At 43.3% G+C, this 22,698-nt stretch overlaps 6 protein-coding genes and 1 pseudogene across 8 annotated transcripts; 4 read left to right on the top strand and 3 right to left on the bottom strand.

The window, feature by feature from the left end:
- Positions 1-1,090: 1,090 nt before the first annotated feature.
- On the top strand, positions 1,091-3,229 carry LOC115745890 (tubulin beta-9 chain). The gene is made up of 4 exons (XM_030681515.2): positions 1,091-1,114; positions 1,170-1,627; positions 1,746-2,015; positions 2,316-3,229. The coding sequence occupies exons 2-4, from the start codon at positions 1,234-1,236 to the stop codon at positions 2,993-2,995; spliced, it is 1,344 nt and encodes a 447-aa protein (XP_030537375.1). The 5' UTR covers positions 1,091-1,114; positions 1,170-1,233; the 3' UTR covers positions 2,996-3,229.
- Positions 3,230-3,756: 527 nt separating this feature from the next.
- LOC115745891 lies at positions 3,757-8,791 on the top strand. 3 transcript variants are annotated; one of them, XM_030681516.2, is made up of 3 exons: positions 3,757-4,034; positions 4,120-4,449; positions 4,549-4,888. In XM_030681516.2, exons 1-3 carry the CDS (start codon positions 3,983-3,985, stop codon positions 4,722-4,724), a joined length of 558 nt encoding a protein of 185 aa, XP_030537376.1. In that variant the 5' UTR covers positions 3,757-3,982; the 3' UTR covers positions 4,725-4,888. The 3 variants fall into 3 exon arrangements, with proteins under 3 accessions (XP_030537376.1, XP_048136853.1, XP_030537663.1); XM_048280896.1 differs by lacking the exons at positions 4,120-4,449; positions 4,549-4,888 and adding exons at positions 8,003-8,335; positions 8,438-8,791 and having other exon boundaries at positions 3,793-4,034; XM_030681803.2 differs by lacking the exons at positions 3,757-4,034; positions 4,120-4,449; positions 4,549-4,888 and adding exons at positions 7,825-7,900; positions 8,003-8,335; positions 8,438-8,791.
- Positions 8,792-10,428: 1,637 nt separating this feature from the next.
- On the top strand, positions 10,429-13,510 carry LOC115745895 (mitochondrial import inner membrane translocase subunit TIM10). Its single transcript, XM_030681519.2, has 6 exons — positions 10,429-10,592; positions 10,828-10,878; positions 11,074-11,126; positions 12,008-12,046; positions 12,229-12,298; positions 13,017-13,510. Exons 2-6 carry the CDS (start codon positions 10,834-10,836, stop codon positions 13,065-13,067), a joined length of 258 nt encoding a protein of 85 aa, XP_030537379.1. The 5' UTR covers positions 10,429-10,592; positions 10,828-10,833; the 3' UTR covers positions 13,068-13,510.
- A 356-nt stretch (positions 13,511-13,866) lies between these two features.
- LOC115746079 (18.5 kDa class I heat shock protein-like) lies at positions 13,867-21,444 on the top strand. The gene is made up of 2 exons (XM_030681802.2): positions 13,867-14,442; positions 21,434-21,444. The coding sequence occupies exon 1, from the start codon at positions 13,944-13,946 to the stop codon at positions 14,427-14,429; it is 486 nt and encodes a 161-aa protein (XP_030537662.1). The 5' UTR covers positions 13,867-13,943; the 3' UTR covers positions 14,430-14,442; positions 21,434-21,444.
- On the bottom strand, positions 14,606-19,623 carry LOC115745889 (UDP-glycosyltransferase 76E1-like). Its single transcript, XM_030681514.2, has 3 exons — positions 19,586-19,623; positions 15,851-16,389; positions 14,606-15,726 (listed from the first exon to the last, which is right to left on the bottom strand). Exons 2-3 carry the CDS (start codon positions 16,335-16,337, stop codon positions 14,855-14,857), a joined length of 1,359 nt encoding a protein of 452 aa, XP_030537374.1. The 5' UTR covers positions 16,338-16,389; positions 19,586-19,623; the 3' UTR covers positions 14,606-14,854.
- LOC115746078 lies at positions 17,437-19,959 on the bottom strand (annotated as a pseudogene).
- Positions 19,853-21,823, bottom strand: LOC115745888 (UDP-glucose iridoid glucosyltransferase-like). The gene is made up of 2 exons (XM_030681512.2): positions 21,104-21,823; positions 19,853-20,980 (listed from the first exon to the last, which is right to left on the bottom strand). Exons 1-2 carry the CDS (start codon positions 21,576-21,578, stop codon positions 20,076-20,078), a joined length of 1,380 nt encoding a protein of 459 aa, XP_030537372.1. The 5' UTR covers positions 21,579-21,823; the 3' UTR covers positions 19,853-20,075.
- Positions 21,824-22,698: the final 875 nt, after the last annotated feature.

Genomic DNA, 22,698 nt, shown 5'->3' with positions numbered 1-22,698 from the left:
AAAGTACTGGATGGCAGTTTCAGTGCACGGGAGACCATGCACTGAAATTTTAGATTGCTGGGTGCATTTCTCTGAAATTTTAGCCCATGGGGTTTTCTACACGAACCCTGTAGATCAAAGGCATTATAGACATGGAATGGAAAGATTAGTATGGATTCCAGTTTTTGGTTCTCTTTAGGCGTTTAGAATCCTACCCTTTAATAATGAACATTTATATGGAATTTGTCTTTATTCATTCAATTCTTTTGGGAAAAAAAAGTGTTTTCACCTTATGGGGGACTTTTGAAATATTGGCCTATCGCTTTCTCCTTTTCCTCTTCCTAAGTCATCATTGCTTGTGCATCTTTTTGGCTGCAGAGTGGCTTTTATATACGGTAGGTCCATTTCAAAAGTGATTTTGAGCTTGATATTTGAATGCCCTATATCTTCGGTCCGCTTTAATTCTAAATGCACCCTAATCTTAGAACTTTGTTTAGCATTTTAGATTTTGCTTATTTCACATGAAATAATCTATTTAAAATTTTTTCGAAAATAATTGCTTATATTGTTTAAAATAACTCACTAATGAAAAATATTTTTAGTACCAATAATAGCTTATATTGAAATATTTTCGGGGACGTTGAAATTTCTTTTCATTCATTCATAGTTGCAATTGATTCAAGCGATTAGAAATGTAAGATTAATTAAGTATTCACTTGAAGATTATGTGGGGGAGCGTCAGAGAGCACAATTGTCCACGTAAATATGAAGGATGCACTTTTAAAATTAATCTAATCAACGGTGAATAAGAGCAAAATTGAATTTTAAAATCAAATGAACGGATAGATATTCTCCTCTCTCTATCCGTTTGCCTAAAAAGCGTTAGAGTGAAATTACGAGTGCGCCCCTCGAGACCAAGCTGTTCACCGTTTCCCGCTCAAGCTTCAATTTTGAAATTTCAAAAAGTAGGATACAGCGCATAATTTCGTAACAACCGTTGGATTTCTATCCGTTAAGCCTTGAAGTGGCAGCCACCTGGCCATCGATTCTCCCCCACTCATTTCTTTAACAAATTAAAAACAAATCTCTCAACCGTTTGAATTTCGAAACCCTAACTCTCTCTCTCTCTCTCTCTCTCTCTCTGTATATATATGAACAAACCTCGCCGTCCTCCATTTCAAGCGCCCTCCCTCTCTCTCTCTCTGAGATTCCGATTTTTGAATCCTCTTCTCTCCTTCAATCGTTTGAGCGAAGATGCGTGAGATCCTTCACATCCAAGGAGGCCAGTGCGGCAACCAGATCGGCGCCAAGTTCTGGGAAGTCGTCTGTGCCGAGCACGGCATCGACGCTACCGGTCGGTACCACGGGGACTCCGAGCTCCAACTTGAGAGGGTCAATGTGTACTACAACGAGGCCAGTTGCGGCCGATTCGTCCCCCGCGCCGTCCTCATGGACCTCGAGCCCGGGACCATGGACAGCCTGAGGTCGGGGCCTTACGGCCAGATATTCAGGCCCGACAACTTCGTCTTCGGGCAGTCCGGCGCCGGCAACAACTGGGCGAAGGGGCACTACACAGAAGGCGCCGAGTTGATCGACTCGGTCCTCGATGTGGTCCGGAAAGAGGCAGAGAACTGCGACTGCCTGCAGGGTATGAAACACATTCTCTCATCTCCTCCGCTCTTGACCTATGATAATTGTTGCTTGCAATTAGGGGTTTTGGTTTCGCGTGAGAATTGATTTTTTTTTTCCTTGTCATTTGAGGGCAGGGTTCCAGGTGTGCCATTCATTGGGTGGAGGCACTGGTTCCGGAATGGGGACGCTGTTGATTTCAAAGATCAGAGAAGAGTATCCCGATAGGATGATGCTCACTTTCTCGGTCTTTCCATCTCCGAAGGTGTCTGATACTGTTGTGGAGCCCTACAACGCCACTTTGTCCGTGCACCAGCTCGTCGAGAATGCCGACGAGTGTATGGTTCTTGATAATGAGGCCTTGTATGACATTTGCTTCCGAACACTCAAGCTTACCACTCCTAGCTGTGAGTTTCCTCTTTCCTAAGCAGAAAGTCTCATATCTTAGATTTTTTTTTACATTAAGATGAGTTTGTTGCTGTGTAGTCCTGTTTAAAACAGATCGCTTTTAGATGATAAAAACGCTAAGATTATATTAGTCGAGTGTCATGTTTATGTGATGGAAATTGATTAGATGGTTGAATTGATTTTGGGCGATATACTGGCGGTGATTGGTGAAGATATACTAGGGGCGGGTCTAATTTTGTCCTGCATTTAGGCTTAATTTGTGAACTGAGCAAAATATTATGCATGCTTTGTTGTTGCAGTTGGAGATTTGAATCATTTGATATCTGCAACAATGTCTGGAGTTACCTGCTGCTTGAGGTTTCCGGGGCAACTCAACTCTGACCTTAGGAAACTTGCTGTGAACCTCATACCCTTTCCTCGTCTTCACTTCTTCATGGTGGGTTTTGCTCCGCTTACCTCTCGTGGGTCGCAGCAGTACCGAGCCCTCACAGTCCCTGAGCTAACTCAACAAATGTGGGATTCCAAAAACATGATGTGTGCAGCAGACCCACGCCATGGGCGTTATCTCACCGCTTCTGCCATGTTTCGTGGAAAGATGAGCACCAAGGAAGTGGATGAGCAGATGCTCAATGTGCAGAACAAGAACTCTTCATACTTTGTTGAGTGGATTCCCAACAACGTGAAGTCGACTGTCTGTGATATTCCGCCTACTGGCCTTAAGATGGCGTCGACCTTCATCGGCAACTCGACTTCGATTCAGGAAATGTTCAGGCGGGTAAGCGAGCAATTCACCGCCATGTTCAGGAGGAAGGCTTTCTTGCATTGGTATACTGGGGAGGGAATGGATGAGATGGAGTTCACCGAGGCAGAGAGCAACATGAACGACTTGGTCTCAGAGTACCAGCAGTATCAGGATGCGACTGCTGATGATGAGGAGTACGAGGAAGAGGAGGGTGATTACCAGGAGGAGGAGATGTAGGGAGGGACATCCGATCGGTTGTTGAATTCAGTTGGAAGTTGCTATCATCTTTTAGCAGCCATTCTTTCTAACCTCAACTACCAGTTGCTGGTTTGTAGGATGTGAAGTTAGTTGATGAGGGGGGAAAAAACTAAGGACAATATTTTAGCTTTTTCTGTAACCTGCAATTTTACTTCTATATTTTAGACAAGATGCTGCGAATTCCTATTATCTTTTATAAACTCATATTGGATTTGAGGCAATGTTCATTTCCTTGATTCCTTTCTTGCTGGATTATGGTGAATGCGTTTGTTAGTAAAGGCATCATGCTGGTCTCAAGGTTTTGGATGTGTGAGTAGTTTCAATGGGTTGTCACTCATAAAATTTGGTAATCTATGATTAGCAAATTTTGGATGTGTAAAGGCTTTCATGCATATGTGGATCGCTATGTCTCCGAAGGTATATGAATTTGTTTGAAAGATGTTAAACTTTGCTAATCCTGCGGTCCTTTTGTATTGTTTCACAATGTATGAGGAGCTGCATGTTTTTGATCATGTCACTTGATTTCAAAGTCCCACTTTGAAAGAATCGTAGCTACATGGGACTGCCAAAATATAGGTCATAGGCTAAACGTCAAAATGAGTCTGAGATGTTTGAAGGCTCCGGCACCATCTTTCTCAATCCAATCTATTTGAGAAGCTTCCATGTGGCACATTGGAGATACCGAAACGATCCGAAATTTGTTGATTTCGTTGCCACCAAACTAAACTTCCTCTATTAAGTGTGATAGTACAGAAACAAGCATCCTTTCACCAGCTTACAGTTTTGTATTCATGCCGAAGGTTCTTGTTACAAAAAAGGTCCTCAACACCTCGTGCTATATAAACTAGCATCCTCCTGAGAGATTCATCACCAGCAGTAGAGAAGTTGCTACACAACCAAGTACAACAAGCAAGACACCCAGATCTCTCACTGGCCCTCTTTTAGGCTTCCGGTTTTTGTCTCAAAATGGCCTTGATTCTCTTCCTCGCCTTCTCGCTCTTCCTCCAGGGAGCTTTGGGTATAACCAGCTGTTCTTCGCCACTGTGCAAGCGTGACAAGTTATTTGATTTCTCAACTGACCCATCTTTTTTTTTTTTTTTAAGGTGACATTGTATGCGAGCAGTTGCCTACAGAACTCTGCTCGTTCTCGATCGCGTCTAATGGAAGACGGTGCATCTTGGAGAACTACGTGAGCCTGACCGCTGGGAAGATGGAGTATGAATGCAAGACCTCTCAGGTGGCTGTGGATATCATGCACGAGTGGATCGAGAGCGATGATTGCATCAGCGCTTGTGGAGTGGATAGGCAGTCTGTTGGCATATCTTCAGATGCTCTTCTTCAGCCTCACTTCGCTGCCAAGCTCTGCTCACCGGCATGTTACCACCACTGCCCGAACATTGTTGATCTTTACTTCAACTTGGCCCTCGGCGAAGGTAATTCCTGACTGCGAATCTATCCGCGCCATCTGTTTCGAAGCATCATTGTCCCCCCAAATCTTCACTATCACTGACTCTGCCATTCATTGTCAACAGGTGTCTCTTTGTCGGATCTCTGTAAGGTGCAACGGAGCAACCCGAAGCGGGTCATGAGAGAGGTTCGAAGTTCCGGCGCAGCATTTGGTCCCATGGGCGCCGCACCTATGGGGAGTCTTTCTGGTGAATACTATGAGATTGGATATGCCCCTGCTGAAGCTCCCATGTATTACTAGAAGTCATATATGTTTGTGTTTGTGTTTGTGATTGTGTCTGTCTAATTGCTTTAGCTTGTGATGGACATGGCATGCTTTTGGCTATAGATATGAGAATTGTAAGGTGCTATGTCACCTAAAACTTGTATGGTATTGTGCTATTCTGGCAAATCAAGGAAGAACATTGTACGGTATTTTTCAAATACAGGTTTTGCCGAAGCAGTGACATTATCATTGTACGTCCAATGATTGGTGAACACGCGTCTTAGTCTTAGGCGTCCACGATCAATGGTCTCCTTTTCGGTAAAAGGACACATGGAGTATTAATATTTGCGTACGGCATTCAAGGCTCACTTTAGTGCCAATGTTTTTTTTTTTTGAATCACTTAAGTGCCAAATTGGAGAAAAAACGATCACTTAAGTGTTAATTCTGCCCAAAAACGATAATTTAAGTGCCAATTCCGGCCAAACAAGACACTTGTCATTTTTTTTTTATTAATTTCTTAATATTATGTGAAACTTTTAAAAAAAAGTCAGTCCACTTGGCGTCCATGTGGCAGTTTTTTTAAAAAAAAAATTCAGTCCACGTGCACACCATGTGGTTTTTAAAACTAAAAATTAAGTTACATTTAAAAAAAATTAAAATTAAATAGAAAAATAACTTTAAAAAAGCAAAAAAAAAAATAAAAAATTGCACCCGCAATTGCGGTGGCGAGGGCTCAAGGGCTTGAGCCCTTGCATCCATCATCCACCATCGCCGGCCGGCGATGGGTGGGGGAGTTCCTAGGGGGGTCACCGAGCCCCGGCGACTCCCGCCGTGGCCTAGCCAAGGGTTAGCGAGGCCCGCGATGGTGGGCAGCGGCGACGAGAGCCGAAGCCCTCGCTACTACAGCTTCAACTTTTTCTTTTTTAACTTTATTTTAACTTTTTTAATATTACCTAGAATTTTTTTATTTTATTTTATTTTATTTAAATGACGAGTATCTTCTAGCGAGCCACATAGATACCGTGTATGCTTTCCGGCGATGCCCACCGGAGTTGGCACCGAAGTAACCGTTTTTCAAAAAAATTGGCACTTAAAAGATAAAAAAATATTGACACTAAAGTAAGCACTGTACATAAATATTGGCACTCCGGATATCCTTTTGCCTCTCCTTTTCGGTTATACTTTAGAATTATATTAGCATGCGAAAGCATAACAAAATAATCACATCGTTCCGTGCCAGAAATCCAACCAGTTTAATATGCGTTTGCTTCTTTGTATAAGCATAATAGGTACTATCTTAATTCAGTGTTCAAGCAAAACACAATTGCATTAGTTCTGAGAAAGGTCAGGGTCACCTATCACTAACGCTTCACTCTTGCGCCCCAAACCTCCCTTGTACAAATAGTCAAGTCATTCGTTATAGATCGACAATCTTTTCCATGGACATGGCGTCGTCACCATCGAAGCCTCTCAACAGTCCAACTAACTCATCGCCAAGTACCAAGCTAAAAATCGATAGGGAGCTAACTCTAGTAGGTCTACATGATAGAATTGCACCTGGTATGTACAACCACCATTCAGGTATAATAAGCACATTTCGGTATTCACAATCAAAATACACGAGAACTACAAATTGCAATGGTGGAGGATGATCTATGCTACAAATTTGAAAAACAACGGTTGTGCTGAAGCTCAGTAAATGAAATCTCATCTAAGTATGAGATCATCTTACCTCTCATCCTGATACCAGCACACAATGTGAGTAAAAGTCCATTACTAAATAACCCTGTATGACAAATGCACAAGCAAATGCTCTATCTTTCCAATGTGATATGTCAACGATTAACAACATTGCACAAGACGGTTCATTCAAATGCGAGAGGATGACATAACACATTGTAATGCACGGTTATCACCAATTAATTCATTAATAGACTCGGGTTCCTGTATTATTTATGCATACACGTAGACGTGCATCATATCTATCGGTTTCATCATTTTCACATCCAACATGCTACTAGACCTCACGAAAATCAATCAAACACATTTTCGGCATGTAAGAACTCATCAAGACAAGTCAAATCATCGTAATATCTCAACACGCCATTATCCAGAGTTGCTCACACTTGCTATCAAATTGAAAATAATTAACAAACATCAACCGACCAAGTCAAGAGTATTAAGTAGATCAATCAAACTTTACCCCTAGAGTTTTCACTTACCTTGAGTAAAGACTTGAACAACTCAAAACCTTACCACCTTCAAGGCAAAATAAACAAGAAGAAACATTAACAAACCTTAATCTTTCAACAAAGTTATTTTAATGAAAGAGAATAAAGCATGCAAGTTCACATTATAAACTCTTCAAAGATGGTATTTTGAAGCTTTGACAACATATAATGGAAACTTTGTTTTCATTGAAAGTTTGGAAAGTGATACAAGTTGAAATTCTTTTTGAAGCTTGAAGTTACAAGAAGATCTATTTATAAGAAGACTACTCATGAGTTATCAAGAGATAGGATCAAATAATCAAGGTTAAAGAAATAATGACCTGACAAAAAAAGAAAAGGATGGAAATGTCCATTAATTAGGTCCTTACTTGAAGCAATATTCATAATTCACTTCATGCCCTTATTTGTATTTTTCTCAAACCGTACGATGAGCTGCATATTTTGATGAATGTCACTTGATAGCGAAAGTCTCACTTTGAAAGGATCGCGGCTGCATGGGACGGCCAAAACATGGGTCCCGGGCTAAACGTCAAAAGGCGTCTGAGATGTTTGATGGCTCCGGCAACCATCTTTCTCAATCCAGTCATGTGAGAAGCTTCCACGTGGCACATTGGAGGGACTGGATCAATCCAAAAAATTGCCGATTTCGTTGCCACCACACTCAATCTTCCTTAATGGTTGTCTCATGGGAGGGTCAATTGAATTCCTTGGGAATTGCGGTACAGAAACAAGCACAACCCCTTCACTAGCTTCCACCTTTATATTCATGGCGAAGGTTCTTGTTCCAGTGAGGTCCTCAACACCTTGTGCTATATAAACTTGCATCCTCCCCCGCAGAGATTCATCACCAGCCAAAGAGGAGTTGCTGCAAAACCAAGTACAACAAGCAAGACACCCAGAGAACCAGGCTTCCTCTTCTTCTGTCGATATGGCCTTGATTCTCTTCCTCGCCTTCTCCCTCTTCGTCCGAGGAGCTCTTGGTAAGACCCGGCAGTTCTTCTTCGCCATGGCGCAACTGCGACAAGCTATCTGATTTCTCTAACTGACCCCGTATTTTTCTTTTTCTTGTTTTCCTTTGCCAGGTGACATTGTATGCGAGCAGTTGCCTACAGAGCTCTGCTCGTTCTCGATCGCGTCTAATGGAAGGCGGTGCGTCCTGGAGAACTATGTGAGCCCGACAACGGAGAGGAAGATGGAACACGAATGCAAGACCTCTCAGGTGGCTGTGGATATCATGCACGAGTGGATCGAGACCAATGATTGCATCCGTGCCTGCGGAGTGGATAGGGAGTCTGTCGGCATATCTTCAGACGCTCTCCTTCAATCTCGCTTCATTGCCAAGCTCTGCTCGCCGGCTCGTTACCACAACTGCCCCAACATTGTTGATCTCTACTTCAACTTGGCCCTCGGAGAAGGTAATTCCTGGCCGCGAATCAATCCGCCCCCACCTGCTTCCAAGCAACATTGTCCTCCTGAAATCTTTACTATCGCTGACCCTTCCCGCCGGTTTTCGACAGGTGTCTATTTGGCGAATCTCGGTAAGGTGCAACGGAGCAACCCGAAGCGGGTCATGAGAGAGGCTCGAAGTTCGGGCGCGGCAACCGGTCCCATGGGCGCCGCGCCTATGGGGACTCCTCCTGGCGAGTACTATGATGCCCCTACCGAAGCTCCCATGTATTACTAGGGGTCATACCCATATATGATTGTGTTTGTGGTTGTACCTGTCCCGGATTGCTTTAGCTTGTCATGGGCGTGCCGTGTTTTTGGCTATAGATATGAGAATTGAAAAGGTGCTCTGTCACCAAAAACATTTATGGTAGTGTGTGCTATTCTGGCAAATGAAGGAAGAACACTGTACGGTATTTGCCAAATACAGGTTTTGCCAAAGTAGTGACATTATTATCATTATACGTTTAATGATTCGTAAATCAGACCCAAGTTCTGAAGTTAATTTGTAAAATTAGGGCGTTAGTAAGCAACGAAGACATTGACCACAAAACATGCATCTTAATCTCAGGCGCCCATCATCGTCCCATCCTCATATGTCTCTATAATTCCTCAATGGTTGCCACCCCGTAATTGCTGAGAAAACTTCCACTCCTCCACCATTGATGCTAACTCAAAGAGGTGAAATTACCAAAAAAGTTTTAAATCTATTGTAATTGTGTTAATACAAAAGATTTACGACTCAATTGGCGCAAATGTAAAAGGTTTAAGACTCAATTGGCAAAAAAAAAAGTGTATGCTCGAAAAAAAAATCATATGAGTCTTAAGTCTTTTGCATTTGTGTCAATTCATTTAATCCAGCTAATTTTAGCCTAATATCGCTAACGTGGATCCCAACAATCCTATGTGGCATGGTCGGCGTTGACGTGATAATTTGTAATTATACTTTAATAATTTTTCCTTTTTATTTTATTTTTCCCTAGGCTCTCACCGGCCATAGTAAGAAAATAATAATAAAAAAAACAAAGAAAGGAAAGGAAAAGGAAAAAATGACAACAAAATATCGTCCACGTCGGGGATAGCCGGCGTCCGTGACGGAGATTTCCGGCCAATATTAGCCAGGTAGACTAAATTGGCTGAAAAAAACAAAAAGTATAGGATCGAACTAACATCATTATACCCACCACGGGCATGGCGCGTTTGGTGAGCTTTGAGCTCTTTGGCCTTAAGGCATAAGGCGGTCGAAGGTTCAAAACCCTCCCAACGCGTTTCTCGGACTTAAGTGGGGGGCCCTTGCTGGTGGGCTGCAGGGCTAGCCTCCCTCCGGGTATAGTCGCCGTCGGAAATGGTCTTCGCCGCCCTTCGGGTGGTGGTGAGTTGACCCGATTACGACCGGCGGATCTTGGATTAAAAAAAAAAAAAACTAACATAATTATAATATGTTCAGGTTTTTTTGGTAATTTTTCCTAACTTGGGACATAATTCCACTTCTTCATCAATTGGCTTGATCATCGAAATGCACGGAGATGCACACCGTATTTAGTTTTCTGAAAAACCGTGCCAATTGGTTTTTGGGTATAAAAAAAAAAAGAGGCCTAACCAGAGAAATCGGAGGAAAATGGAATAAGTATTTGACTCGCATCCTCGATTAAGGTTCTAAATTGTCATAAGCGAAGATATTTATCCATTGCGAAAAATTAAGTTTGTACGCCATACGTTTTAAAGTGTCCCTTCATGGTACGAGATTATTGGGCTGCAATTGCATGTAGTTTCTTTTTACATAATCATTTATTGAGCTTTCTGATTGTATCGAAGCCAAATTTTGCATTTCACACTTGGGAATTAGAATGGTTTAACGTGTTAACGACATGGTTTTGCAAAAAATTGAGAAATTGGAAAAAAAAAAAAGAGGGGGCAAAAAATTTTAAGGAAAAAATGTGAATCAACGGAGGAAAAAATTTCGACTAAAGAGGAAAAAAAAAAAAAGACAGAGGGAAATTCTTTTTGTGTTTTGTAATGTCCCCTGCCACGTAAGTGCATATCAATTACATCGCAGGGAGGGGAGGAAAGGAGCATTATTAGTCTAGGGTTTTGCAGTAACTTCAAAGTAAGACCTTCTCCTGCTTCAATCGAGGTCCGTCTCCATCGCAGCCGGCTTCTCAACTTCACCTGAGCGACGCTTGAGCACGCCACTTCACATCGTCTTCTTCAGCGGCAAGCAGCCAGGTACTCTCTCTCTCTCTCTGGTGCATTTTCATTTAGCACATGCATTTTGAGACGGATTCTAGAGCTAGAGAATCTCCCTGCAATTACTGGATTTTGTAGGATTACAAATGCTTGTCGTTTTCTTTCGTCAATCTCTTCTAGCCATCTTTCCTTTATTCATCCTCCTTTTTTTTGGCATTCTTTATCGTCGATTGCTGCTGAATGGGTTGGATTTTGGTAATTTTGTTGCTTTCAGGTTATCATGGCCGCCGCTAATAACGTTCCAACAGGTGTGGACAAGGAACAGGTGATTAGCTGTTTATATGTTTCCTCTCTTTTTTTCTTGAACCCGAGCCCACAGATTTTTTAGATGGTTGAACTTCACGGCAAAGTGATGGATGTCTCTGTTATGTTCAATGGACTTAAGAAATTTTTCAGGAGTTGATTTGCTTGTTGTTCTCGTTGAAATTGTGCATTGCACTTATAGTCCTTGCTCTGGCAGATTTTTGGCATGGCAGAGAAGGAGATGGAATACCGGGTGGAACTTTTTAACAAGTAGGTCCTCTTATGTACTTCTCCAATGGCTTATTCCACGAAAGCAATAATCTTTTCTTTGTCCATATGGAGTAGCTCATTGATCATTGATATGGATCAGATTATTGGTGTAACCAATTCCCTTTCTTATTGTTTATTTTATATATGCCCACATGTTTTTCATCTCGGGCTTAAGGTGTATGTCTTCAATTCTTGTTCCAATGCACTGCGACTAGTACCTTCCTTTCTGCGGAAGATGAGTCAAGGATGAATGTGCTTTTATAGTTTATGGACCATCGATAATACGCTGTCTCTAACTTGCAGTTCAATGTCACTCTTGCTCATATCGTAGTGCTCATGATTCTGGTGGTGAGGTTAAGAGTGGCATGGGAAACGACTTTTATTCAAGCATCTTTGATGTTGGTGGCATTGAAAATATACAGCAGAGCAACTTTTTTAGGATATCTGAAAAGTGATCATAGTGCAATGAATTTTCATAAAACCTCTGATCTAAAAAGCCAATTTACAGATAGGTAGTTTGAATTTTTCTCTTGTTTTTTCCCATCAATGATAGGTGATTTTTAGCAGAAAATGACTAATATTTGGGACAACTTCAGGATCTAATCCTGGGGACCCTCTTTTCCGAGGGAGAACAGAGAAAGGAGCATTTGAGACAAGGCTTGTGTCTGTCTTCCTCCAAGCTTAGCTCTCCTATTCATCTTAATTTGTTCGGAAGTTTTTATGACACTTTTCTTTGCCGAGCAGTCTGATCATGCGGAGTGTCATTGAATGGGACTGCAGTGTTCTTAATTGTTCAATCATTGAAATAATGGAGTGCTTTCGGTTTCTAGCGACCACTTCCCCTGTTATCACATCATCAGTTTTTTCCTTCCTTGATGCAGGCTTACTAACACATGTTTTAACAAGTGCGTCGAGAAAAAGTAAGTTCCCGTTCTTTTAGCACTAAGCTATCCTTTTACTTTTGGCTGTGCAAGAAGAAAGTTCTAGCTGCCCTTTATGATAATGAGCTGCCTATTGCTGCATTTATCAATTACTCTTGGGACATTGTAAGTGAGTTTAATTGATCGTGTGCTTTTCTTAATGTTATTCCATGCTTTCCCAGGTATAAGGAATCAGAGCTAAATATGGGTGAAAATAGTTGCATTGATCGATGTGTTTCAAAGTATTGGCAGGTAAGGCTTGGAGTGATGTATTTTTTCTCATAATGATGTATTTTTTTATTACTTTGAGATATGCGTTCTAAACACCTGCTGCAACTGTTCTTTTCTTTGTGCTTGAAATTCCCAGTTGTATTTATGTTTTGGTTTTCAGAAGTTTAAACAATTTTTCCTTTTCGTGGGGAGTTCTTTTGGTCCAGTGTTTTCTTCTTCACTTGATTAGAGTCATTACTTATGAAAAAGAACATGTACTGTCAGTGCTTCTGCTGTCGTATCTGACTTGGCTAATTGGACTATGTTGATCGTTGTTATTACTAACAGATTTGCATACTGGAAAAATTTACGCTGTTTTTTGGAATGAAAGGAGGTTTTCTTCACAAGTACACGTGAATATGGATTGTTGGTCTTTTGTCCAACACAAAATATGAGTTCTTCAAGTTTGTGGTGATGGGGTCATTTAGTAGGTAAATTAGCTGTTCCATTTTTCATTCTATAACGGAAAAGTTGTCACACAAAGCAATATCATTTTTGACTAACTAGTTCTTATTCTTGGAATTATCAATATCCACAACTTGTAAAAAGCAGCGGATTCCAACAACTTACTGGTTTTAGTTATTTTCTTTGGTAATCTTGAGGTGTCTTCCTGTGTTGCTATATGATTGCATTAGCAGTACAATTGTTCGTTGGGATAAATTTGCAGTATACTTTTCATTCTCTTAAAAACTTATTGCAGGTGAATAGTCTAATTGGCCAGTTGCTTGGGTCTGGTCGTCCGCCAATGTAGAATTGCGGTGCAGCTGATCGGTGTCATCCTAGAGTAGATGCCCAGTTGGTTTTTTGAGGAAAGCCGGGAACTTATATTGAATACTGATAGTCCATTTTCTTGTATGTCTTTTGAGTTTACGAGGTCCTCTTGCTTATTGTTTTGGTTGCACTTTGGGGCCGTGGCGGTCCTGAATGCTCGCGGTCCACAGTTCTTGGGAAGACTTGTATTCTTAATAAATAGCAGCGTTAGTTTCGGTTGAATTGAATTCTGAGATGTGGTTCTTACTGAAGAGTAAAGCACGATCAGACACCCGGCTGTTGAATATCTGAAGAAGTCTTGATTGTTATTCACAGGTGTTTGATGAAATTATATGAGGGTGTCAGACCTGTGTCGTGCCATTGCAGAAGTTATAGATGGTCTCTACATTATGCGAATCAATATAATTTCAATCATTAATTGTGTGGACCTTATTGTCTTTGTCTTAGTAGCACCGCCATTACTATCATTGCTGATATTAGCTCAAGTTTGACCGGTATTGGAGTATTTTCGTTCATGTTGAGCTTGAAGATGTTCTCATCGTTGTCGCGTCAGAAATTAGCCCTACGGAAAATGCACCTATCCACTACAAACAATGATTCGACCAAAAGAAAAAATGATAATAGAAACTCGGGGGTGCATGATCATCATTCATGGCCGGTGTGGTACCAACTCAAACGAAGCCAATCGGAAGAAGGCCCACGAACTTGGTGGATAAAGTTAACCCGACCCGATAGGTGCCACCGGTGTCTACCGAATTTACTAGAAGCTCGGGCAATTTCTAAATGGGTGGATCTTCTTTCTGCGGGCATCATCACTTTCCCATTCGCACTCGAATTAGCTAGCTCGGAGAGAAAAATGTCGATCATCCACGTCACCGACCGAAGACGGGTCGCCAGCGACGACGACCCATTTTCTCTGGACGTCGTTTGGGACTCCTTCATGAACCTGAGAAACGACTTCCCGTCCCTCGATCTCTGGGACCCATTCGCCACCTCCCCTTTCCCTTCCTCCTCGCCCTCCTCTCGCTTCCCGGACTTCTTCACCGGTGCTCTTGCGCCGGTCCGTACCCGGATCGACTGGAGGGAGACCCGCGAAGCCCATTTCTTCAAGGGCTATTTCCCGGGTCTGGGTGGCAACGACGTCGTCATCGAGGTGGGTGCCAACAGAGTGCTCAGGATCAGCGGAGGCGAGTGCTCGAGCAGCTTCTCCTTGCCGGAGGACGTGAGGCTGGACCTGGTCACGGCCGATATGAAGGATGGGTTTCTCGTCGTTACTGTTCCGAAGGTCGTGGAAGAAGCTCCGAGGCGAGACAATGTCAGGGTCGTTGAGATCACTGACTGACCGCCTTTGGTGTGTGATTTTGTATCCATGGTTTGAAAATGGAATGTATAGTTATAATCCAGGAACAGTGTCTGTGTGTGAGAACAGACGGGGACTGGATGGCTTGGGGGGATTTGTGCGTGTGTGAGGAAGTGTTAAGATGAAATTTCGGTGCTTTGTGTTATCCGCTACTTTACTGCTGTGACAACTGGTTCTGATGATAATAAATTATTATGCTACATTGCCTCAGTTCCATATCTGTTACCAAAGCTTGCGACACAATCTTCCACTTCTCGAAAGTAACAAGAGCTAAGCTACCACTTCTCAGAACACAGCAACAATTCTTTCCTGGGTAAGGAGCTTGTGCTCGCTTTGAGGTGGATTAAGAAGAACTCAAAATGCTGGTGGAAAAATAGGAAACTATCAACTGCACCTTCACAACTCATCTATAATGCGTTGATGTACTTGACCAGTTCATCCAGGAAATCGTAAGTAGAGCCGCCTTCTTTGATAGCATGTATCACTTCGCGCTTCAAGTCCGTCATCCTCTGCCTCACGGTCTCTCCTTCTTCGCTGGCCATAAGCTTCTTTATAGCTCTTTCGATCTCTCCTCTTTCCATGTCTTCCAGCAACAGGCCTACCCTCCAAACATGGCTCAAGTACCTGGCATTCCCTCTCTGGTCCCCGAAGCACGGTGTGCATATCATCGGGACTCCTTCAGAGATGCTCTCGAGGGTCGAATTCCAGCCGCAATGGCTCCAAAATGCCCCAACTGACTCATGTGCCAAGACTTTCTGCTGTGGTGCCCATTTTATGACACGACCCCTTTCGCCCACAATTTCTGCAAAGCCGTCGGGGAGCAGATTGATCCCTTCCGACCCGTGAACCAACCCAGGACGTACGACCCACAGGAAGGGTTGCTGGCAGTTTGCGAGTCCCCAAGCCATTTCGACGAGCTCTTTCTCGTCAATGGATGCTACGCTTCCCAGGCTCACGTAGAGGGTCGAATTCTTGGCTTGCTTATTCAGCCACGCGATGCAACTCTCGTCCTCTTCGATTAGGCTGCTGGAGAGAGGTGGAGCAATCTTGTGTACAGGTCCTACGGTGAAAAAGGGAACTGGGTATGCCTGCCTAAGCTTCATCAACGATGACTGTTCAAGGCATTCAATGGTGTTCAGGAGGAATGCGACCGAAGATCCTACTTGACTAGATCTCTCGAGCAGTGGCAACAAATTTTCAAATCCTTCAAACTTGTAAATGCTAAGATCCTTAAATCTGAGGGGATGAAGCCGAGGTACGAATTCCAGTGCTTTCGAATCTGCAAATTGATAAAGATGGATGCAAAGTCTGTGCAGTTCAGGGCGTGAATTGTTCATGGTCGACTAAAACTACACCTGATGAGTGATACCTAGTCTAGATACCTGGCATAGAGGCTTACTTACCTTGCAAGGGAATGAAGCCTTCTTCTTGGAGTTGAGGGTACTCGTTGTAGAGCGAAGAAGTGGCAGCGCTACAGGTGCGGAATATGATACATGGGATTTTCAGCTCTCGGGCTACCTCTTCTGCGAAATACATGAGCCCGTCATAGATTATGCAGGCAATATCTTCTTGCCAATCTGTCCGTTCCCTTAATCTTGTTAAGGATTCCTGGAACGAGGTCTTGCAGTTGACATTGAGCTTCAAGACCAGAGACACGAAACCTCTAAGAGACGTGTCGGCATCGGATAAGCCATCTGCTATGGGAAGAAAATGAAACTGAGGGTGGTTAGATTGGTTAGGGAAGTTGAACTCGGTGTGAGCTACTGTGATGGAGAAAGAGCCGGTCGATTGAAGAGCCGCTCCGAGCTGAAGCATCGGATTCAGGTGACCCTGGTAAGGACACGGCACTAGCACCAGAAGGCGACGCCTCGGATCTCCGGCCTTTGCCATTCGGTGGGAGGCCAAAACTCACTGGAGTGGCTCTTTCTTTACGCAATCTTGGGGTTGGATTCCTTCGTATTGGAAAGGGGCACGAAAGGTACGGGCGGGCACAATCATTCAGTGATGGATGCTCACCGCTAGATGCCGCCCGTCAGTCAAGAGAGTGCGAGTGTCCCCAAAAGAAGTATCACATGATAATGGCTGAGCCAGAGAATTTGGCAATAGGCGTGAAGTTGCTGAGCAGTTTCCAGCACGGTGGTACTCGTGCATCATTTTTATTGGGGGGAGAGTAACGCTAGAAATATCAGAGGTCATGTGCGACGCTCATATGTGCCAATTTTTTTTTTTTTATCCAAATTAGTTAAGTGATTTCGGTGAGGTATTCAAATCCAAAACTAATAAGTGTTATCTATAATTAATTTCTTAATATAAAATGACATTATTTAAAAAAAAAATTAAGTATACGTGAACTTTTCAACTTTTTTTAAAAAATAAAATTAGATTTAAAAATTCGCAAAAAACTATTTTTTTTAAACATTCAATTTTTTAAAAAAAATTAAATTTAAACATAAGCTCAGAGAGAAAAATGACGACCCATTTTGTCTGGACGTTGTCTGGGACTGCTCCATGAACCTGAAAAACGACCTCTTCTCGTCCCTCAACCACTGGGACCCATTCGCCGCTCCTCGATCACTGTCAAAAGAGTTGAAGAGTTCTCTAAAGAAGGCTCGCATGATAATGGCTGAGTCAGATAATTTGGCAATAATAGGCGTGAAGTTGCTGAGCAGTTTCAGCACGACTCGTGCATCATCTTTAATTGAATATCAAGTTCTCCCTTGCAACCATCCACTAAATGGCAAGGAATCTTTCGGACATATAAAACAAAGAAGAAGACACCGTCGGAAAACAACTGGTTCTGATAATCACAGATAATTACGCTACATTGCCTCAGTTCTTGATCTTGTACCAAAGCTTGTGACCCAATCTTCCACTTCTAGAAAGCAACAAGAGCTAAGCTACCATTTCTCAGAACACTGCAACAATTCTTTCCTGTGTAAGGAGCTTGTGCTCGGTTTGAGGTGGATTAAGAAGAACTCAAAATGCTGCTGGAAAAATAGGAAACTATCAACTGCACCTCCACAAGTCATCTATAATGCGTTGATGCACTTGACCAGTACATGCAGGAAATTGTAAGAAGAGCCACCTTCTTTGATACCATGTAGCACTTCGCGCTTCAAGTCCGTCATCCTCTGCCTCGCGGTCTCTCCTCCTTCGCTGGCCATAAGCTTCTTTATAGCTCTTTCGATCTCTCCTCTTTCCATTGCTTCCAGCAGCAGGCCTACCCTTCAAACATGGGTCAAGTACCTGGCGTTCACTCTCTGGTCCCCGAAGCACGGTGTGCAAATCATCGGTACTCCTTCGGAGATGCTCTCGAGGGTCGAATTCCAGCCTCAATGGCTCCAAAACGCCCCGACCGACTCATGCACCAAGGCTTTCTGCTGTGGTGCCCATTTTATGACACGACCCCTTTCGCCCACAATTTCCTCGAAGCCATCGGGGAGCATGTCGATGGCTTCCGACCTGGGAACCAACCCAGGACGTACGACCCACAGGAAGGGTTGCTCGCAGTTTATGAGTCCCCAAGCCATTTCGACTAGCTTTTTCTCGTTAGTGGACGCTAGGCTTCCCAGGCTCACATACAGGGTCGAATTCTTGGCTTGCTTGTTCAGCCACGCGATGCAACTCTCGTCCTCTTCGATTAGGCTGCTGGAGAGAGGTGGAGCAATCTTGTGTACAGGTCCTATGGTGAAAAAGGGAACCAGGTATTCCTGTCCGAGCTTCATCAATAATGACTGTTCAAGGCATTCAATGGTGTTCAGGAGGAATGCGACCGAAGATCCTATTTGGTTAGATCTCTCGAGCAGTGGCAACAATTTTTCAAAGCCTCCAGACTTGTAAATGGAAAGATCCTTAAATCTGAGGGGATGAAGCCGAGGTACGAGCTCCAGTGCTTTCGAATCTGCAAATTTATAAAGATGAATGCAAAGCCTAGTTAAGGGGGCTCAATATCCACACAAAAAAAAAAAAAAAAAAAAAAACTCAACTTTAGCACTTATCCTAATTATATTCAAAAAAAATTTTGACATATAAAAAATCCCAACTTTTACTTTTGTTCCAATTCTACCCGTCACTTAAGACAAGGTGTTTTGGATTTCCCTGACACTCAACAGCCCAAAGAACGACTAGACGTGGAGATATGATTTTTTGGACAAATGATATCAAATCTCGTTGCCCTTGAAACTTGCTGTTTTGAATTTCGAATCATTGCTGAGTTCGGCGAGAAAATTCGAGCTATATAGGATTAACTAATGGTGATTATGGACGGAAGGCGGACGGTGGTAGAATAAGAACAAAAATAAAAGTTTGGGGATCTTTATGAGAATTTTTTTTTTGTGGATATAATTTAGACAGATGCTAAAGTTGATGATTTTTTAGATTTCAGGCCGGTAGAATAGGAATAAAAGTACAAGCGGGAGTGTTTTACGAGACAAAAAATTTTTTTGAATATAATTGAGATAGAGACTAAGGTTGGAGGGTTTTTTTTTTTTTTCTTTGGTATTAGGCCGTCAAGGGGGTGAAGTGTTCACGTTGGTCTAAAGCTACGCCTGATGAGTGATGTCTAGTCTAGATATCTGGCATAGAGGTTTACTTACCTTGCAAGGGAATGAAGCCTTCTTCTTGGAGTCGAGGGTACTCGTTGATGATCGAAGTATTGGTAGCGCTACAGGTGCGGAAGATGATACATGGGATTTTCAGCTCTCAAGCTACCTCTTCTGTGAAATACATGAGCTGATCACAGATTATGCAGGTAAACTCTTCTTGGCAATTTGTCCGTTCCCTTGGTCTTGTTAAGGATTCCTGGAACGAGGTCTTGCAGTTGACATTGAGCTTCAGGACCAGAGATGCGCACCTCTAGAGGACTTGTCGGCATTGGATAAGCCATCTGCTATGGGAAGAAAATGAAACTGAGGGTGGTTAGATTGGTTAAGGAAGTGGAACTCCGTGCGAGCTACTGTGACAGAGAAAGAGCCGATCGACTGAAGAGCTCCTCCGAGCTGAAGCATCGGATTCAGGTGACCTTGGTAAGGACACGGCACTAGTACCAAATGGCGCCGCCCCCGATCTCCGGCCTTTGCCAGTCGGTGTGAGGCCAAAACTCACTTGAGTGGTCTTTCGTCAAGCAATTTGCAGTTCATTTTCGTTTCTTCGTATTAAAATGGGCGTGAAAGGGACGATTGTTAAATGCTGCCGGCCAGTCAAAAGGGTGGAAGAGTTCAATAAAGAAGGTTCACATGATATTGGCTGAGTCAAAATATTGTATTGGGAGTTGGACACGGCATGTTGGGGCCAATGCTGCAGAAAATTGGCAGTAGGAGAAGTTTTTTTTGGTCGAAGCAATAGGTGAAGTTGCTGATAGCAGTTTCAGCACGACTCGTGCATCATCTTTATTGGTGTATCAAATGTCAAATTCTCTCTAGCATGTCGCAACCATCCACTAGATCGCAAGAAATCTTTTGAACATATAAAACAAAGAAAAAGACGCTATCGGAAAACACTGTTCATTCGGCATGCTGATATCCGATCTGTCACCGGACTTTTGGGTGTGAGCGAAAGGTCCCCTCGACAAGATGGTATTAGAATGCATAAACAGATACTTCGGTGGCGGTTGGAGGCCAGAATTTGCGGTTAGTCTGGTGTTACATGTTGAGATTGGAATGACAGGATGAGTTCCACCAATTCATTCAATGAAGTGTTGGTGGAACCGCCAATGTCGAGACTTTGTTCAGCTCTCACTTTGAATTCCTGGGCCTTTCGTCTAATCTCCTCCCCTTCTTCCTCTACCATTAGTTGTCTGATGGCTCTTGCGATCTTCCCACGTTCTAGCTTCGCTTCCAACTGCAGTCCGATCTTCCATAAGTGGCTAATGTACTTCGCATCCAGAACTTGGTCGCCGAACACCGGCCAGCAGAGCATGGGAACGCCTTCGCAGATGCTTTCCAGGGTCGAGTTCCATCCGCAGTGAGTCCAGAATCCTCCTACTGCACCATGAGCCAAAACTTCCTTCTGCGGTGCCCATTTCACAATACAACCTCTTTGTCCTATTATTTCTTGGAATCCCTTTGGCAAGAGCTCGACCCACTCCGTGCAGCCCACCGAACTGGGTCGTACCACCCACAAGAAAGGCCTCTCACTCATGGCCAATCCCATGGCAGTTTCAAGCAGTTGTTCCTCGTTCATGCTAGCCACGCTGCCGAAGCTCACGTATAGGACCGATCTGCTAGCTTGCTTGTCGAGCCATGAAATGCACCCGGTATCTTCCTCCAGTAGCGAGCTAGAGGAAGAAGGGGCTAACTTGTGAAAAGGGCCAATGGCAAATATCGGTGCATGGAAATATTCTCGAATCTTCGGTAGCGTCTCCTCTTCGAGGAACTGTATTGTGTTCACGATGGTTGCACAGGAATTTCTCGTCGCACTTGTCGTGGCAGCCCGAAGCTCTAGGGTGGTGTCTGAGGGATTCTCCCCCATGGTAATGAGAAGGTCCCTGAGTTCGAGGGACTGCAACTTGTGGGATTCATCCTGAGTTAAAGAATCTGCCAAATCAGAAGCAATTCTAGCATTAGTTTCGGATAACTAGATGTTCCGGGTGTGATATTAAAAACGTCTTCCTAATTGCCTCGACAATCGTTCAGATAAACTTCTCAATTCAAACTTGCCTGCGAAAGTTATATAGCCTTGCTCGTCGGCCCGGGGAAAGGCGGCAAAAGCCAACATAGAAGCAGCTGCACTGGTTCGAACGTTAATACTCGGCAGATTCAATTGAGAAGCCACCTTTTGAGCAAAGTGCATCACCGCATCATAGACGATGCATGCAACCTGACCCTGTGGATTATTCTGTTCCAACGTTTGTAGGATAAATCGTCGAAGGGGTTCCTGGCAGTTCCTGTGAATGGCAATCATCGTCGAGTGGAAGTCCTGAGCAGCGAAGCTGCTTTTAGACAAGCCATCAGGTATCGGTAAGAAGGTGAAATTCGGATAGTTGGAAGGATCGGGAGAGTTGAACTCAGGATGAGCAATGGTTATTGAGAAGCCTCTCGAGTTCAGTATGGTGGCTAGCTGAAGCATGGGGTTGATGTGGCCCTGCAAGGGGAAGAGGACCAACACCAGGCGGCGATTCTCACTTACAGGCATGGCAGGGATGATGACCGATCCCAAACTCTACGAAAATGGAATTCGAAACTGCTGACTGTGCAAAAAACTGCGGCATGAATGGCAACCCAGGCGAGTATTTAAGGACGTTTAGGACCCTTTGAAGAGTCTGCGAAACCAGTGAGGAAATTTTTGCCGTGTACAACTCCCCTTTTCAAAAGGGACCCGTTTGGAAAATTCACCATTCTGACTAAAACTGCATTCGGAAGCAACTCGAACAAGCACCTAATATAAATCCAGGAAAAGCTAAGCGACATCTGCATTTGACCGATTTGTTTTTGGGAGTCTCTGGCTGATGAAGTAGTCAAAACGAGACATTTCAACTGAGTCATACGAGTCAGAAGAGAGATCTTGTACGTCTTTGCCAAGGAGTTTTTCAGAGTTCCAATTTCATACTTCCACAACTTTGAAATTCCTGTCTGATGTGATCGCGTGCCTTTGCCGTTTTATTACATCTACAGTTTTTCAGACAGAATGAAAGACTAGCTTATATCGAGGAACTTAAAACACTCTTACATGAACTAGTATAAGACAAAAGGAAGGGGCCAAAAGCTCTTTCTTGTGTCCTTTTCATTTTCCAGTTAATTATATTTCTCTCTTTTTTGTGCCATTACAGTAAATCATGGAAAGCTCAAGGGTTGGCAAAGCAAAAGCCGGAAACCGAAATTTGGGCAATAATTCGTTGAGAAATTCAGAAGAGGATGAGAACACTGCACACTCCTGAGGGAGACATGTCTACTGAATCATTCAGTGTTGGTACCTTCTGGTTTTCGCGCCTTCTTGCCATCAGAGATTCTGCACAGAGAGTTTGGCCAAAAAAGAGATCATCACAAACAATATTTAAGTCAAGCGACAACAAAACAAAGTCAATGGAGGTGGTGTGTAATTGGGAGTTCGTATGATCCTGGTTGTCTACTTAACATTCGATTCGTGGTTACCTTTTTGGCAAGAACATAGCATGTTGCACGGGAAAACCACCGACCGCGCCGGGATCAAACTGCATGCTGATCCTGTCAAAGTGGAGTCTTAAAGCTTGTGCTACTCCTGCAGGCATAAGTACAGTCGAACACCCTGTGATCCAAAACCCCATAATTATCAAATT

This window comes from Rhodamnia argentea, chromosome 6 (assembly GCF_020921035.1).
Source record: "Rhodamnia argentea isolate NSW1041297 chromosome 6, ASM2092103v1, whole genome shotgun sequence".
Lineage (NCBI taxonomy): Eukaryota > Viridiplantae > Streptophyta > Magnoliopsida > Myrtales > Myrtaceae > Rhodamnia > Rhodamnia argentea.
This window is presented reverse-complemented; position numbering and strand designations above follow the sequence as displayed.

Bases quoted from the DNA above. Each gene is read 5' to 3' on its own strand.
- LOC115745890 (XM_030681515.2), top strand. From the start codon at position 1,234: ATGCGTGAGATCCTTCACATCCAAGGAGGCCAGTGCGGCAACCAGATC. The intron at 1,628-1,745 runs GTATGAAACACA...ATTTGAGGGCAG, and splicing joins GAACTGCGACTGCCTGCAGG to GGTTCCAGGTGTGCCATTCA. The intron at 2,016-2,315 runs GTGAGTTTCCTC...TTGTTGTTGCAG, and splicing joins CAAGCTTACCACTCCTAGCT to TTGGAGATTTGAATCATTTG.
- LOC115745891 (XM_030681516.2), top strand. From the start codon at position 3,983: ATGGCCTTGATTCTCTTCCTCGCCTTCTCGCTCTTCCTCCAGGGAGCT. The intron at 4,035-4,119 runs GTATAACCAGCT...TTTTTTTTTAAG, and splicing joins CTTCCTCCAGGGAGCTTTGG to GTGACATTGTATGCGAGCAG. The intron at 4,450-4,548 runs GTAATTCCTGAC...CATTGTCAACAG, and splicing joins CAACTTGGCCCTCGGCGAAG to GTGTCTCTTTGTCGGATCTC.
- LOC115745895 (XM_030681519.2), top strand. From the start codon at position 10,834: ATGGCCGCCGCTAATAACGTTCCAACAGGTGTGGACAAGGAACAG. The intron at 11,127-12,007 runs GTAGGTCCTCTT...TCCTTGATGCAG, and splicing joins CGGGTGGAACTTTTTAACAA to GCTTACTAACACATGTTTTA. The intron at 12,299-13,016 runs GTAAGGCTTGGA...AACTTATTGCAG, and splicing joins GTGTTTCAAAGTATTGGCAG to GTGAATAGTCTAATTGGCCA.
- LOC115746079 (XM_030681802.2), top strand. From the start codon at position 13,944: ATGTCGATCATCCACGTCACCGACCGAAGACGGGTCGCCAGCGACGAC.
- LOC115745889 (XM_030681514.2), bottom strand. From the start codon at position 16,337: ATGGCAAAGGCCGGAGATCCGAGGCGTCGCCTTCTGGTGCTAGTGCCG. The intron at 15,727-15,850 runs GTAAGTAAGCCT...ATCAATTTGCAG, and splicing joins AGGCTTCATTCCCTTGCAAG to ATTCGAAAGCACTGGAATTC.
- LOC115745888 (XM_030681512.2), bottom strand. From the start codon at position 21,578: ATGCCTGTAAGTGAGAATCGCCGCCTGGTGTTGGTCCTCTTCCCCTTG. The intron at 20,981-21,103 runs GCAAGTTTGAAT...CTGATTTGGCAG, and splicing joins AGGCTATATAACTTTCGCAG to ATTCTTTAACTCAGGATGAA.